The following is a 16,886-nucleotide window of genomic DNA, read 5'->3' as shown; positions in this document are numbered from 1 at the left end:
CAGTTATATGTGTTAAATAACTTAAAATTCATACAAAAATCAATGTGGTTCCAAGTCTGATACTAATGGTAATGATAGAGTCAAATGTCAGTGAGTCATGTACATGATTGTGATCGGTAAACATAAATGCCAAAATAATTAGATATATAAATTCCCCCTTCTTAGTAAAAGAGAAAAAAAACCCTTAATCACGTATGTTAAAAATAAGTAAATACGTTTTTAGTGGAGTGAAAAACAATTGACTAAAATAGAGTAGCTAATGGCGGTAACATTGAGTGTGTCTGAGAAAGTAAGCAGATTTTATTTATTTTTATTTTAATCGCACTGTTAAACAACAATAGAATGCCATTTATTTAAATATTTTTGGATGTTTTCTACATTTTCAAATATATTGATTTCAATTACAACACAGAATATAAAGTGTACAATGCTCACTTTATATTTATTTTTGATTACAAGGATTTGCACTGTAAAAAAACAAAAGAAATATTATTTTTCAGTTCACCTAACACAAGTACTGTAGTGCAATCTCTTTTTCAAGAAAGTTGAACTTAAAAATGTAGAATTATGTACCAAAAATTGCATTCAAAAATAAAACAATGTAAAATCTTAGAGCCTGTAAATCCACTCAGTCCTACTTCTTGTTCAGCCAATCGCTCAGACAAACAAGTTTGTTTATGTTTCCGGGAGATAATGCTAACCAATTCTTGTTTACAATGTCACCTGAAAATAAGAACAGGCATTCTCATGGCACTGTTGTAGCCCATTGCAAGATATTTATGTGCCAGGTGTGCTAAATATTCATGCTTCAACCACTATTCCAGGGGATGTGCGTCCATGCTGATGATGGGTTGTGCTCGATAACAGTCCAAAGCAGTGTGGACTGACATGTGTTCATTTTCATTATCTGAGTCAGATGCCACCAGCAGAAGGTTGATTTTCTTTTTTGGTGGTTCGGGTTCTGTAGTTTCCGCATCAGTGTGTTGCTCTTTTAGGACTTCTGAAAACATGCTCCACATCTCGTCCCTCTCAGTTTTGGAAGGCACTTCAGATTCTTAAACCTTGGGTCAAGAGCTGTATCTATCTTTAGACATCTCACATTGGTACCTTCTTTGTGTTTTGTGAAATCTGCTGTGAAAGTGTCTTAAAATGAACAACATGTGCTGGGTCATCATCCGAGACTGCTATAACATGAAATATATGGCAGAATGTGGGTAAAACAGAGCAGGGGACATACAATTCTCCCCCAAGGAGTTCAGTCACAAATTTAATTAACACATTTTTTTTAATGAGCATCACCAGCATGGAAGCATGTTCTCTGGAATGATGGCCGAAGTATGAAGGGGCATACAAATGTTTAACATATCTGGGATGTAAATACCTTGCAGTGCCAGCTATGAAAGTGCCATGCAAATGCCTGTTCTCACTTTCTGGTGACATTGTAAATAAGAAGCAGGCAGCATTATCTCCCGGGAATGTAAACAAACTTGTTTGTCTTAGCGATTGGCTGAACAAGAAGTAGGACTGAGTGGACTTGTAGGCTCTGAAGTTTTACATTGTTTTCTTTTTGAGTGCAGTTATGTAACAAAAAAAATCTACATTTGTAAGTTGCACTTTCATGATGAAGAGATTGCACTACAGTATTTGTATGTGGTGAATAGAAAAATACTATTTCTTTTGTTTTATCATTTTTACTGTGCAGATATTTGTAATAAAAATAATATACACTTCGATTTCAATTACAACACAGAATACAATATATTTGAAAATGTAGAAAAAACATCCAAAATATTATAAATTTCAATTGGTATTCTGTTGTTTAACAGTGCGATTAAAACTGCGGATTAATCTCCATTAATTTTTTGAGTTAATTGTGTGAGCTAACTGCAATTAGTCGACAGCCCTAGTTTCTGATATCTGTGTTAAAGCTCCAGAACAGATACTTGAAGGCTTGCGATTGGGAATATCTTGCCTGTATTATTTCCTGACTGTTCTAAACTTACATATAAACTTAAAATATGGCTTTAATTGGTGTTTGCATATATTTTTTCGTTTCTTTCTATAGGAATTCAATACAGTGTTTTTGTCAGCTAATTTCTAATTTATTATCCGCAAAAAACCTAGTTTTTGGGTGCCGAAGTAGCCCCTCGAATCACAGTTAAAGTTGCGTGCGCACACACAGACACACACCCCCAAATCTGAAATGGCACCTCTAGTGAGCCAGGAGTGGCCAAAGAGCTGCAGGAGGGCTTTGGGCTCTGGCAAGATGCAGCCTCATGTGACAGCGCAAAGCCTGCCTTGATTTGCAGGCCGAGCACCAGGCACTACAAGCCACAGCAGCACCACAGAAGTAAGGGTGACAATACACTATATATCATGCCACTCTTACTTCTGTGCTGTTGCTGGTAGTGGCGTTGCCTTTAGAGCTGGGTGCCCACCCAGCAGCCACTGCTCTCTGGCTGCCCAGCTTAATTTATGCTGGGGCTGAGCCCTGGTGCCTCTTTCAATACAAATTAAGCACTGGGGGGAGGCAGCAGGGCCCAGAGGTGATGGGGTGGAGAGCTGTGGGGGCCAGGGGCAATGGTGGGGGGTTGCTCACAGGGTCCAGGGGTGCCAAAATAGAAATTCGGCCAGGGTGTCATTTTCCCTAAGAAAAGGCGTACTAGTGGCACCTTAGAGACTAACCAATTTATTTGAGCATAAGCTTTTGTGAGCTACAGTACTAAGGTGCCACTAGTACTCCTTTTCTTTTTGCGAATACAGACTAACACGGCTGTTACTCTGAAAAATTTTCCCTAAGGCCAGCCCTGGTCATATGCTCTGTTTCTTTCTCCAAGTTTTTTTAGGTGGTTGTTTGTTCTGCTGCTTGCCCTTTCTAGTGTCAGATCCATCTCCCTTAGTAACCATTAACATTTTTTTTATTGTTACATCTCAGGACAATCTGGTCATTAATGAGAGAGACTTTTATTATTCAGAAATCACAGGACAAACTTTCTAGTATTAAGTCAAACTCCAGTATTGTTCCCCTTTATTCTGTGTTCTCTTTCTCAACATACATCTTTCTGAAGTAACATTTTTTCTAGGGATACAATGAGCTTCAACATTTTCATTATTTGTGTGACGCTTTCCTCTCTCTCCCCTACCATCTTCACAGACGATACCTAAAAAAGAAAAGGAGTACTTGTGGCACCTTAGAGACTAACCAATTTATTTGAGCATAAGCTTTCGTGAGCTACAGCTCACTTCATCGGATGCATACTGTGGAAAGTCTTCACTTTCCACAGTATGCATCCGATGATTTCCACAGTATGCATCCGATGAAGTGAGCTGTAGCTCACGAAAGCTCATGCTCAAATAAATTGGTTAGTCTCTAAGGTGCCACAAGTACTCCTTTTCTTTTTTTGCGAATACAGACTAACACGGCTGTTACTCTGAAACAGACCATACCTAGGGCTTCTGTGCCTGCCACTGTTAAAAGCAGCAGATTTGCCTCTGTGGCCTTCATATACAGTTCAAATTGTTGTTTGAACCATTTCTAGGTATATTCAGCATTTCCTCTGATTCTCAGGGCTGGTGGGGGAGTTATGTGCAATTGCATGGGCTCTGTAGCATTCATTTCACTGTTACCTCCCACTGGGTCTTCCAGCACACTGTGCCCTCTCATGTGCCTGGTGCCATATAGTATTGTACTGATGAGCAGAGTGGTGTTAAGATAAGCCCTTTGTTATGAACAAGGAACTATGTACAGCAATGAGGTAACAGACTCCCTACTGCTCTGTGTAGCTGCAGCCTGCTACTGCCCTGTCCTGCGCTTCTTTATCTCTGCCCCAGCAGGAAGGGTGTCATGGGAAACCAATGATAGCATCAGAATGTAGCGGAAGTCTGGCATCTCAGAAGGACTTACTCTATAGCACAGGTAATACACTGTGAATCTCAGTGATGATTGAACCTGGTGATATTCTAAACAAAAAGAGCTCTCAGCCTTGCTTCTACCTGTTTTCATTACTTCACACTTACTGAACTGACATTAAAGGCTTCTGAGTGACACACAGAAAGAGTAACAATCTTGGAATCTTATTATATGGACTAAGGTGTCGCTGTAGCAGACTTCTGAAAGCTGCATTGGCATGGTGGAAACAGGAAATTCCACTGGGGTAAATTTGAACAAAATGCAAAATTTAGAAATCTAACTCCAAGCATACATGTATCAGTGAGCAGATGGTGCACTGCATGCTGACTGCTGGTAGAAGCCATATGGATCTTCTTACGCAGTAGCAGGGTTGTATGCTAAGGAAAAAACTTGAAAGCAAGTGGAAAAAAATAAAGGAAAGTCTTACTGAGGTTTTTTAAATAACCATTTTAATTGATTACCGAAGTATTATACAATGAACGCTCTCTGAACTTGAGGAAATACAGCACCAGGAGAATAATGGTATCCCCTCTGAATTAATGCATAATAATTTAAACGAATTAATCAGATTTGAACAAAACAACATTCCTATGACATATGGACATAGGAAACCTCCCCAACATTTCAAAAAACATTATCATATGCTTAGTGCTATCCAGAACAAAGAGGAAGACACTTTTCCTGTCTACACCCTAAGAGACAATGCAGTCTCCCCTGAAATACCAATCTGTGTTTTGGTGGTACAGCTGTAAAATTCATGCAAACTCTTAGGATAAAAGATATTTTAAAATATTGGAGTTCTGGCATTATGTACAAATTAATCAACATTTCAGACTAGTTATATTCTCCCACATAGGAGAACAGTAAAACCACATTTATGCACATGGGGGCACCAGCAGCTTATCTGGAGCGGTTTATAGCTTCCCATTCACAGTAATAAGAACAATTGAAGTCTTATTTTAATTTTGAAACAATTGTCTCCTCCTGATTTCTTTTTCATTAGGGAAGCACTCTGCCTCCTACTCTGCCAAATCACATTTACAACAAAATATTAAGCAATAGATATTTTCTTTTCTGTCCTCAAAGAATGTTTTGAGTGAATGTAGTACAGAAGAAAGGTGCTTGCATGACAGCCCTATAAGACTGAAGACTTGGATCCACAAAACAGGTACAGCATAAGCTGCAGAAGTGAAAGCTTCTCCACTGTCTGACCTGACCACTTTGCAGGGATAGGAACATAGTTACGTTTCCATTGATGACTAAGTCTTTTTCTCTTCCTGCAGAGACTACTGATCTAGGGGTTTTTTGAGTAGTTTTCAGAGTAGCAGCCGTGTTAGTCTGTATTCACAAAAAGAAAAGGAGTACTTGTGGCACCTTAGAGACTAACCAATTTATTTGAGCATAAGCTTTCGTGAGCTACAGCTCACTTCATCGGATGCATTCAGTGGAATATACAGTGGGGAGATTTATATACACAAAGAACATGAAACAATGTGTGTTACCATACACACTGTAAGGAGAGTGATCACTTAAGATTAGCTAATACCAGCAGGAGAGCGGGGGATGGGTGGGGAGGAGGGAGAAGAAAAACCTTTTGTAGTGATAATCAAGGTGGGCCATTTCCAGCAGCTGACAAGAACGTCTGAGGAACAGTGTGTGTGTGTGGGGGGGAGGGAATGGGGAAATAGTTTTACTTTGTGTAATGACCCATCCACTCCCAGTCTCTATTCAAGACTAAGTTAATTGTATCCAGTTTGCAAATTAATTCCAATTCAACAGTCTCTCGTTGGAGTCTGTTTTGAAGTTCTTTTTTTTTTTTTAAGAATTGTCACTTTTAGGTCTGTAATCGAGTGACCAGAGAGATTGAAGTGTTCTCCGACTGGTTTTTGAATGTTTGTTTGGGGGAGGGTGTTGGGGCAAGGGAGGGGGATGTAGGTATCTGTCCACTGATCTCAAGCTTAAGGCGACCAAACTCATGTCACATAACCCACTGAACAACCCTTTGAGGGTAGAAGCTTTTGTTTGAGTGATGGCTCAATATCTAACGTAAAAACCCATTCTTTAAATTTGTCACGTAGTACCTTGCAGGAAATCTTATCTTCTGAAACAAGTATACAAATAGGCTATGCAGATTAATATTATACATTAATAATTAGAAGAAAAAGAATCCTTTACCCTTCAGTAATGCCAGATCTGAAGCACTTTACCAATATTAATGAATTAATCTTTCCCCACACTGGGAAGTACTCTTTGTTGTACATTTTACAGATGGGAAGACTGAGACAGACAGTGCCAGTTTGCCTGACCTGTGCCTTAACCATAAGACTTACTTTTCTCATACATGGACAATATTCCTTTCTTAGTAGAAAATGACCAAAAATATTGTTCATGGACAGGTTTGTTCATGGACTAATGCAAAAGTGATCTTTGCGTTCCTCTGATTCTGGGCTGTCTGTGTGGTGGTCCCCTGCTATAACTCAGAGTAGCCTTTAGGCTACTCTAAGTTACATCTGCTGAATATGGCCCCAAAGGTTATGGGAACATGACAGCTGGAGATCAGCAGACATACGGATATTATGGCTGTGTCCTCTTTGCTCTAGTGACATTCCCTGTGCTAGCATTTGGGGGAGGGGTAGGATTTGGCAACATGTCATTGTATTGGGGTGGACCTCCCACAGCCAGTTATACCACTTCAGGGCCACTTTGAACTGTCAACATGATGCAAAGAGACCACATCACAGCTTGGGATTTGGGTTATTGTATCTGCTTTTTGTTGAGAGATTTCTGCTGCATATATGACATAAAATTACAATCATAGTGGGACTGATTTTGTTAAAGCATACATGATGTTTGTCAGTGTGCTGGGCTTTGTTCAGCTTTTTAAAAAGCCCAACTTTCTCTGAGACATTGTTCTCTCCTTTCCATTTTATAAAAATTTCTGAGGCTATACAGTAAGTGAAGTTATCAAATCAATCTGGGTGTGGGATTTAGGATACCAAAACTTTGGCAAAAAAATGGAAAAGGGGCATTATGTGCTTTTTATCTATAAAAATAGGTACTGGAGTTAACATCTGGATATTATATAGGTCTCACTAAAGATACCTACAATATTTTTTCACTGTATCTCTTTCCAGTTGGGTTGGCCCAGATAGCCAAGGAGTTTGATTGTCTAGTGATGTTACATGTTGTACATGTTTTAAAATTGCAGCTATTAAGAGTTAGGAGCCAGATGACACTGAGAGATTCGCTGTGGATTATGGGTAGAATGTACATCCCCTTTCTCTTGATATGTGACGAGGCTCATGACACTTGGAAGAATTTGCATTAAAATAAATTATACCTGCATTCATGCATACTGGGGAATAATGAGGTCATGGGAAAATAAGGAACTGAGTCCCAGGTATTTAGGCGCCTAACTCCCAGTGGGATGTAACATGTAATATCACTAGACACTCAAATTCCTTGGCTATCTTGGACAACCCAAGTGGAAAGAGAGACAGAGAAAAATTATAGTAAGACTGTTTAGCGAGACCTATGCAATATCCAAATGTGAACTACAGGGAAAGTTGGGTGCCTAAATACCTTTGAGAATCTGGGCCTAATACATTTATTACAGGGAAGACCTATTCCTGTGGTTTGAGACCTGGACAGGAACAGAGCCAAGAACTACTGAGTTCTAATCCCGTTTCTGCTGATCCTCTTTGGCCTTGGGCAAGTCACGTAAGCAAAAATTTTCAGAAGTGACTCCTAATTTTGTCGTCTTCTCTTTTCAGATGCTCAATTTAAGACAGCCAGGGCCTGATATTCAGAGAACTGCCAGTGCTCATGCTTCTGAAAATCAGGCCTGTATGTCTGAATTAGGCACCCAAAATTAGAAACCATTTAAGAAAATGTGGTCCTCTTTGCATCAATTTTGCCATTTATAAAACTGAGTCGACACTGATTACTTCACAGGGTGTGGCAAGAACTAATTAATGAGAATTCATTAGTTAATTCAGTCTTCTTCTTAGTGTATGAGCAATGTGCCTCAGGTGGCATGTGACCAGGATTCATCACTGAATTTGGTCCGCTGGGTGAATCATTAGCTTCCCCGGCCTGGGCCGGGTACTGACGGGGAGCACGACATGAGCACTGATCCATGCCCTCCAGTTACTCAGTTACATCATATTTTGCCTCTAGATAGCACCTTCCATCCAAGGATCTCAAAGTGCTCTACAACCATCAGTGAGTCAATCCTCCCAAAACTCTCTGTGAAGTAGGAAAGTATCATTATTCCTATTTTCAAATGAGGAAACTGCTATAAAGAGGCTAAGTGACTTGCCCAAGATCATGGGAACCTAGAAGACAAAGTGGCAGCTGCTGTTTAACAGCAGGTCATAAGCAGAGTGGGTTTTTTATGTGATAGGATTACGTGAACATACCTCTACAGATTCAATACTATCCACAAAATCATTTAAAAAATCTGTCTGAGTGCTTTAAGGGTTAGAAGTAAGTATCTATGTAGTAGATGAGGACTTATTTGAATGGGATTTGGGAAACCACTACATAAGTAAAGTATTCATTCTTGAAGAGACAGGCAGAAGTAAATGAAATGTAACAAAGGGAGCTGTTGAGGGATCAATGTTCTTTATAGGGTGGCTTATCCCTGCTGACAGTTGTAATATCTGACTCTCACATGAGCAAATTAAGCCCTTCGGCGTGCATTGCAGGATTTTATACCTTTTATGTCTGGTTTTCATTCATGTTCATTCTCCCCCAGACACGTGAGGATAATTTACTATACAGAAAGTCATTTTTATTTATTTTGTAAAATAAATGTTTGAGAAAGGCTAACAGTAAAATAAATTCTTGCTTTTCTTGGCTGTGCTATGATGAGGAGTGGAGCTGTGGCGGTCAATTGGATGTGTTCTGAGCCATTCTGCTTGCGCTTCTTATGGGAAGTTCACTCTGTAGTGTCCTTTTTGCTGCTTCAAAAATGAGCAACATGTGCTCAGCCACTGAATGAAGGGGAGGGAAGGCATAGCCTTGTCCCTCTGAGGCTGTGAAGTACCACCATGTGCAATGGCCAACATTCCCATTCCAGAACTAAAGAGCGTCCGTGTTCTGTCTTTCTCCTCATACCCTCTTCTCCAAGTCTCTTCATTCTGCCCAATCCACAATGCTAACCACTGTCTTTCTGGCCTCTAAAGTGCTAAAGCTGCGAGCACTTTTCTCCATGTGCATGGAGGACCCATGTCTTGACTCAGTCCACTTTGACTCCACTGTCTCATCCTTCAATTTTCTTCATTAAAACACTACTTTGGGGAGGCTTGCAGGCCCTAGTCCTTCCTTCAAAGAAGTGTTCGCTAAATAGATGACCCAGAAAACCCAAACAAACAAAAATCATTGCACCATCCTGGCATGTTAAATGTCAGCTCCAGTCTGTATGATGACCATTTAGGCCCCAGCCTTGCAAACACATAAGCATGTGCATAACATTACTTCTGTGAGTCGTTACACTGAATTTAATGGGCTACTCACAGGAGTAAAGTTTCATGCTTGATTTAATGTTTTCAGGATCAGGGATTTTAAGGAATGCTGGCCAGGGACCTTGTCCTCATGTTTACCTGCAAGAAATTGTCTTTAAAATGTCTAGCACATTTTTAGCATTGCTATATTTATAAGAAATAATAATGATAATTCTGTCATATATAAAATCCATTAGTTGGCTGATGTTCCAAGTGTATTGCTGATCTCTGTTTCAAAAGGGTGGAAATTCACTGAAGGCTCACTTGTTTGGTTATCTATAGCCCATAGGTGTGAGGAGTGTTTTAGAGGTGAAAATAAAATATGGAGTAAAGTGAAGTGTAGTTCAAGCCAGAAGTATTCCCAACCTACTGGGACTTTTACCTGTTTGAACTATGCCTGAATTTAAGATAGGATGAATTTGAGCCTAGGTCCCTGAAGATCTTACAAGCTGATCAATTTTTCACTCAGTTACAGAGATAAGTTTGTGTGAAATAGTCACAGTTCTCATTGAATTATATTAGGAAGGTACTGATTTAGAACAGTAGCATTCCATCTTATTTGTGTGTTAAAAGAAGCTTATATCCGCCAGAGGGAATGAATCTGGTGGGTGTACTATGTAAATTAAGGGGCACAGATGATGCAGATTAGGCACTACTGTATATTCCAAAATACTAGGGATTAAGGTTGACGTTTCTAACCACATATATCCAGTGATTTAGGGACAACCAGAGCATGAGGTTGCTTCCCTGACCATCTTGGCTAATAGCCACTGATGGACCTATCCTCCATTAACTTATCTAATTCTTCTTTGAACCAATTTATACTTTTAGCCTTCACAATGTCCCCTGGCCATGAGTTCCACAGGTTGACTGTGCACTGTGTGAAGAAAAACTTCCTTACATTTATTTTAAACCTTCTACCTATTAATTTCACTGGGTGACCCCGGTTCTTGTGTTATGTGAAGAGGTAAATAACACTTACTCATTTTCTCCACACCATTCATGATTTTATAGACCTCTATCATATCCCCCTTTAGTCGTCTCTTTTCTAAACTGAGCAATCTTTTAATCTCTCCTCATATGAAAGCTGTTCGATACCCCTCATTATTTTCGTTGCCCATCTCTGTATTTTTTCCAATTCAAATATATCTTTTTGAGAAGGGGTGACCAGAACTATACACAGCATTCAAGGTGTGGGCATACCATGGCTTTATATAGTGGCGTGATATTTTCTGTTTTATCTAACCCTTTCTTAATGGTTCCTATCATTTTGTTAGCTTTTTTGACTGCTGCTGCACAGATGTTTTTGACTGCCGCTGCACAGATGAGCAGATGTTTTCAGGGAAGTATCCACAATGACTCCACACTCTCTTTCTTGAGTGCTAGCAGCTAATTTAGACCCCATCATTTTTTATGTATAGTTAAGATTATGTTTTCCAATGAGCATTACTTTGCATTTATCAATATTAAATTTCATCTGCCATTTTGTTGCCCAGTCACTCAGTTTTGTGAGATCCCTTTGTCATTCTTCACAGTCAGCTTTGGACCTAGCTTTCTTGAGTAATTTTGTATTGTCTGCAAACTTTACCACCTCACTATTTACCCCTTTTTCCAGATCATTTATGAATATGTTGAACAGCACTGGGCCCGGTATGGATCCTTAAGGGCTCTTTCCACTGTGAAAACTGACAATTCATTCCTACCCTTTGTTTCCTATCTTTTAACTAGCTACTGATTTATAAGAGGACCTTCCCTCTTATCCCTTGAGTGGTTAGTTTGCTTAAGAGCCTTCGATGATGGACCTTGTTAAAGGCTTTCTGAAAGTACAAGTACATTATATCCACTGGATCACTCTTGTTCACATTTGTTTTTCCTTCTAAAAGCATGCCTGCCAGCACACCAGAGAAGGAAAATCCAGTCAGGCCAGATAAATTCCTCAAAGAGAAAAGACAGTCCAGGAGAGCCACTCCTGATCCATAAAACTGCTTGCAAGGGGTATACTGAAACCAGTGGGATAGTGACCAAGCCATTTGTCTCAGATATTGTTATTTATTTATTTATTTATTATGATACATGCAGGATCAGATTCTCTAACGTAGGAGGTACTCTTTGCACATCTACATGAACCTAAAACAGCCAGAAATGGCCAGTAAAGAATTTCCCCTGTACAGGGAACTCTTCTCCAGCATAGCTGCCTCCTTCCCTGTCACCTCCTATCTCTGATGAGGTGTGGGAGATGGTGGGGAGGAAGTATGACAGAGCAGACTTCTGACACACCTGATCTTTGACTAACAATAAAGTTCCCCAGGGACCTTACACCAGTGTGTAAGTTAGAGCTGCTCCCTGGTAGCTCTAATTTGCACTGGGGCTAAGTAGCTCAGGCCCATGGAGCTGCAGCTCCCTGACAGTCCCCCTTCTCAGTGCATCGGTGCAGAGCTTGGACACATTCAAGAATCTGCCCTGCTGGGTTTAAAAACACACACAAAAATTGGAGTGGCTAACATGAGTTTGGGAGCAAAGGTTTTAAACGGCTTTCATGTGGGATCTGGGATATTTACTCACCACTGGTATTCATGATCTGTTTTATTGTTTATTCTTTCTTTCTTCTAACACTGGCCAAACCACCTCTTTTTTTAATAATCCCCTTTATTTGTTTTAAAATTAATGTAGAATTTTTGAAGTTTCAGTGAAGATGATGAAAGTCTGCTGCTCACTTGTTTTGTTAAATTGACTCAGCTGAGGGCAGTGTTCCCTGTTTGTAATTGACGGGGGTCATTGCTCCTAAGGATGCAGATGCAGTTGGGCTGTGCTACTGGTAGATGGGCAGCACAGTGGGGAAATTGTTGCACTTTGTGGTTGTTTTTAGAGCAGGGTGGTTATTCTGTCCTCCCAGCAAGTGTGTTACAATTAGTTCTTTGGAAAAATGGGGCAAAATTGTATAATTTTCTTTCTGTTTTTAATCAATTTAGTTTTTGTTGAAATTTTCTGACCAGCGTTAGCTGCAATGGCGGCAGCAGCAGGGAAATAGATTTACTCCCAAAATTGCATTTCTTTTGTGCCAATCCAGGCCGCATCCAAACAAATACCAGTGTCAGCATCTAGCTGCATGTACGCAGCATTTGAAATTGAATTTAAATATAAATATATATAGACCTCTACCCTGGGCACCTGAAGCAATGTTCTGCTTGCGCATCCTGTAGAAGAAAATAAAATACAAGCAAGCAGATCTGACTTATTCTGACTGTTAAAGGGCTGTGGTAGAAATCAGTCCACAGAAATTAGAGATGGAAAAGAACTAAACATTCATCTGGTGCATTCCTCTCTCAGTACCAGATTATTCCCTATGGTTTATAGCATATTTTTCTAGCGCTTTGTCCAGTCCAATGACTCAAACAATGGTGTTTCCACTGCTTCCCTTGGAAGTGTAATAGGTCTCACCAATAAGCAGTGATTTTCTGATATTTAGTCTATTTTCCTTTGTTTTAACTCCTGGTGAGTACCAGGTTCAAGAGAGCAGTCTTATACTATCTTTCCTGGATGATAGTGTATATGTTTATATCACATTTTTGTGACTCTGTAGCTCCATTGTATGTAACTGTAAAGTGTTTATCAAAATCAACAACATTACAGTGCTTAAATTAATGCAGTTTGTGAATTACTGTACATAAAATATCTGTCTGGTACACTTACAGTACTTCATTTTGATCACTTCAGTCTTTGCTGGATATGCTATTTATCATGGTTTAAAAGGAATTAACTTTGCAAACATGAGTAAATCACTCAAGTGTGCAAAAATATGGTACTAGAACAGGGGCAATTATCTGAAAATCGTTTGGAAAGAAGAAAAAAACCCTGACTACTGATACTGAAAGGCAACAATCCTTTATATTAATATTAAAGATTGCATTGTACTCAGACAAGGGAATGTTTGGCAGTCAGTTTAAATGTTAATTATATATATATATATATTTAGCACACTGGAGCCTGCTAAATACCTCTGTTTCCTTTATGGACAGAGCTTCGGTGCCAAGAGGTCTGAACCATGTACAAGTATAGATATGCTTGTATCTGCAAGATTGCCCCATTGTGAACCAAACAGCATACATTAATGTACAATCACATATTGATTATGTGGTTCTGTAGTTGTCTGGCTATATCAAAAGAAGGACAGGAGACATTTGACATGGATTTAATCAGGCCGCAACTTCATTATTAGATGTCTGGGACTATCCGGCAGATAAAAGTGTACAGTGCAGGTAACCCCATGTTTATTCCATAATTACCCGGGTGGCTTTTATCAGCTCCCCTTCTTTTTCCATCCAGGTCCCACTAGCAAATCTATGGCTGGGACCTTGCCATCCATCCCTACTCCCTCTTAGGAGGGTTAAGGTGGGCTATAATAATGTGGGGTTGGCTCCCTGCTGTACCAATCATAGGAGTCCCCAACTGCCCCTGTTCGCTCCTTTACCAAAAACCCTTTTTAAGTCCTTTTCCAAGTCACTGTATACCTTTCCTGTGGAGTACCTGCACTGGACATCCACCACAAGGAGGCTCCAGCCTCAGCCTGCTCCGGGCAAAAGCGGGGCGTTAGGGCACAGGGCTGCCCCTTTAAACTCCTCATTCTCAGGGGATGAGACATATTTTCTATTAACAATTTGGGCTATTACTCACTTTTATTTCTGTTACTTTAGGAAAGCACTTACATTCAGTGTTAAGAATTATTTAGAGGCACAAATATATTTTTAGTTGTGGTGTGTATATAACCAGCTTTACTATAACATCTGAGTTCCTTTCATACAGCTGAATTTATGAATTTATCTTCAAACTGTACACACAGTGCTATTTCTTTTTTAACTTTGTCTTCTTGGCACAGTTCTGTCCTGCAACATGATTACTGTTCTCTGTCGTGAACGATATCATTTGTAGCTGAAGATTACAGTACGGTAAAGGTGTTTTGTTTAAGTTCCACTATTGTTCGAACATTAAATATTTGTTTCAGTATTTTCCTACTATCTCTTATGTATTTACAGAAAACGTGGACCAAGGTTTTCAAATATGAATGCCTGAAGTTAGGCTTCCTAATCCATTTTTAGGATCTAAGTGGCCCAATTTTCAAAAGTGCTGAAGAAGTGCTAAAAGTGGGATTTGAAGCCTGAATGAGGCTCTCTTTTTGAAAATCTTGGCCTGGATTTATTGGAAAAACTAAAGCAAAATCTTACTTTTAACCTTGTAATATTATGTGCATAAATCTGTCTTCATTAGGTGGTGCTCATGAAGGTCTTCAGCACTTGGGTCCTTATGGCAATATCCCAAATATTGTGGCTGAGTTGACAGGAGATAATATACCAAAGGATTTCAGTGAAGATCAAGGCTATCCTGACCCTCCAAATCCCTGCCCTATTGGAAAAACAGGTTATTCTATTCTATTCTATTCTATTCTATTCTATTCTATATAGATTCTTTATACCATGCTCATCATCATAGTATCTGAGCACTTTCCAATAGTGCATTAAGTCAGAGGTTCTCAACCTTTTTTGAATCATACTCCTCCTGAGCATTTTTTTTTACTTGTGGCCCCCTTACTCCCTTACAATAGTTGAGAAGCATGGTGCATGGGGTCACAATGCCATTCAAATTTGGCCCAGCCAACCCTCCATCATGACAGGCAGATGTAGGTGTGTTTACAGGTGCCCTCAAGGCTGAGGTGTAGTGGGTCTGCAAGTCAAGCGGGCCTTGGGGCAGAGGTGTGTGGGGTTCAACTGAGTGGTCAGCTGGGGGTTGTGCTGGACCTAAACTCTTGTTTTGTAATTGGTTTGATGTTAAGTTGGCAGCAGAGTCCGTCACCCTCCTGGATTACCCCATCCCCATTCCTTCAATCCCCAGGGCAGGGTTGGGGTGATGAGCCCTGCACCCTACAGCTGGCCCCATCTCTGAGACCCGTGGAGGCCCTGTGGGGGAGTTGCAATGCTGGGGCTCCCCTGTCCCAGAGATGCACCCTGCGTGAGGTAAAAACCCCAGCTTCCCCCTGGCGCCACTCGCTGGGGCCTCCTCGAGCCCATCCCTGGCACAGCCAGGCAACCATGGAAGGCAAAGTCATCCAGGTTGCACAGGTGCCGCTGCTGCCCTGAGGGCTTGGCCCGCGCCACCTGGCAGAGGTGGAGCTGCAGCTGGGTGAGGTGTGAGACCAGTGCTAGGAGGGCCAAGCCCGGGTGGCGGTACTCGATGTGGAGCCGGGGCAGCAAGCAGGGCGAGCCCTCTGGGGAGCTGGGTCCCTACCTGCAAGGATCTCCATCCCCCTCTTTGTCCACCTCGGCCACCTCCTCCAACAGGTCATGATAGAGAGGCAGCTGGGCCAAATCATGTTTGGTCTCTCATCCTCTCCCCTGGGGGGAAGTATAAGTAAGGCTAAGATTTTGTCACAGATATTTTTAGTAAAAGTCATGGACAGGTCACGGGCAATAATAAAAAATTAACATCCGATGAAGTGAGCTGTAGCTCACGAAAGCTCATGCTCAAATAAATTGGTTAGTCTCTAACGTGCCACAAGTACTCCTTTTTTTTTTTTGCAAAAAATTAACGGAAGCCTGTGACCTGTCTCTGACTTTTTTACTAAAATATCCATGATATAATGAAGAGCCTGGGCAGCTGCGGGTGGGCTGGAAGCTCCAGGATCCCCCTCCGCTGGTGGCTCCAAACTCCGGGGGTTCCCCCTGCCACCCGCAGTAGCTGGGAACTGCAAGAGTCCCCCTTGCTGCCCATGGCGGCTGGGAGCTGTGGGGGTCCTCCCCACCTCCCGCCCACAGCAGGAAACCCTCCAGCTCCCAGCCCGGGCTGGCTGAAGTCATGGAGGTCTTTGGAAGTCACAGAATCTGTGACTTCCATGACCTCCGTGACTATATTGTAGCATTAAGTATAAGCAGAGGAGTGTTTTTGTTTTGGAATTTATTTACACACACACAGACTCATACACACAGGCACATACAAACACACACACTGCTTGATGTTAGAGAAAGCAAGGTCTTTACTTACCATAGGTGGTAGTGAGGTTTGTGATAGTTCTTAGTTTCTGGGGATGTTCGTTCCACAGTCTTGGGCTGGCCCCCAAGAAAGCTCTGTTTCCTGCATGAGCTTTACCCTCATGGTAGAAAATTCCATTGTGCCAGAAAAACAAAGTGGTGTTCATCTTGGAGCTTTAGCTGATCCTTTCAGATACCCTGGGCACAATTCATGTGAGTTCATAGTTCACTAAGGGACAGATCCAGCTGTGGTGTGCCCAAAGGGTTCCAGCACTGAAATCCAGGGCTAAAATCTGGTTGTTTGCCATGGGAGCTGAATGGGCTCCAATGGGAGTGAGCACTATATTATTTAAACCATATTTTAAATTTCTGAACTTAGATGTACTTTCATAATTGAGAAAAGTTTTCTGTGTGGTATTTAGTAATGGTATTTGGATGAGATACACTAACACA

The 16,886-nt window shown here is 40.9% G+C and overlaps 1 protein-coding gene across 2 annotated transcripts in view; it reads left to right on the top strand.

The window, feature by feature from the left end:
- LOC125639184 (neuroendocrine protein 7B2) overlaps positions 1-16,886 on the top strand; it is an 85,355-nt gene that overhangs the window by 53,904 nt on the left and 14,565 nt on the right. For both annotated transcript variants that reach the window (XM_048855826.2, XM_048855825.2), the window contains one exon: positions 14,680-14,829. In XM_048855826.2, coding sequence (XP_048711783.1) covers positions 14,680-14,829 — 150 coding nt within the window. The remainder of the gene's footprint in view (positions 1-14,679; positions 14,830-16,886) is intronic.

The sequence above is a fragment of the Caretta caretta genome, chromosome 6 (assembly GCF_965140235.1).
Source record: "Caretta caretta isolate rCarCar2 chromosome 6, rCarCar1.hap1, whole genome shotgun sequence".
Classification (NCBI taxonomy): Eukaryota; Metazoa; Chordata; order Testudines; family Cheloniidae; genus Caretta; species Caretta caretta.
The sequence above is the reverse complement of the archived record's forward strand: the minus strand, read 5'-3'. Positions and strand labels throughout refer to the sequence as shown.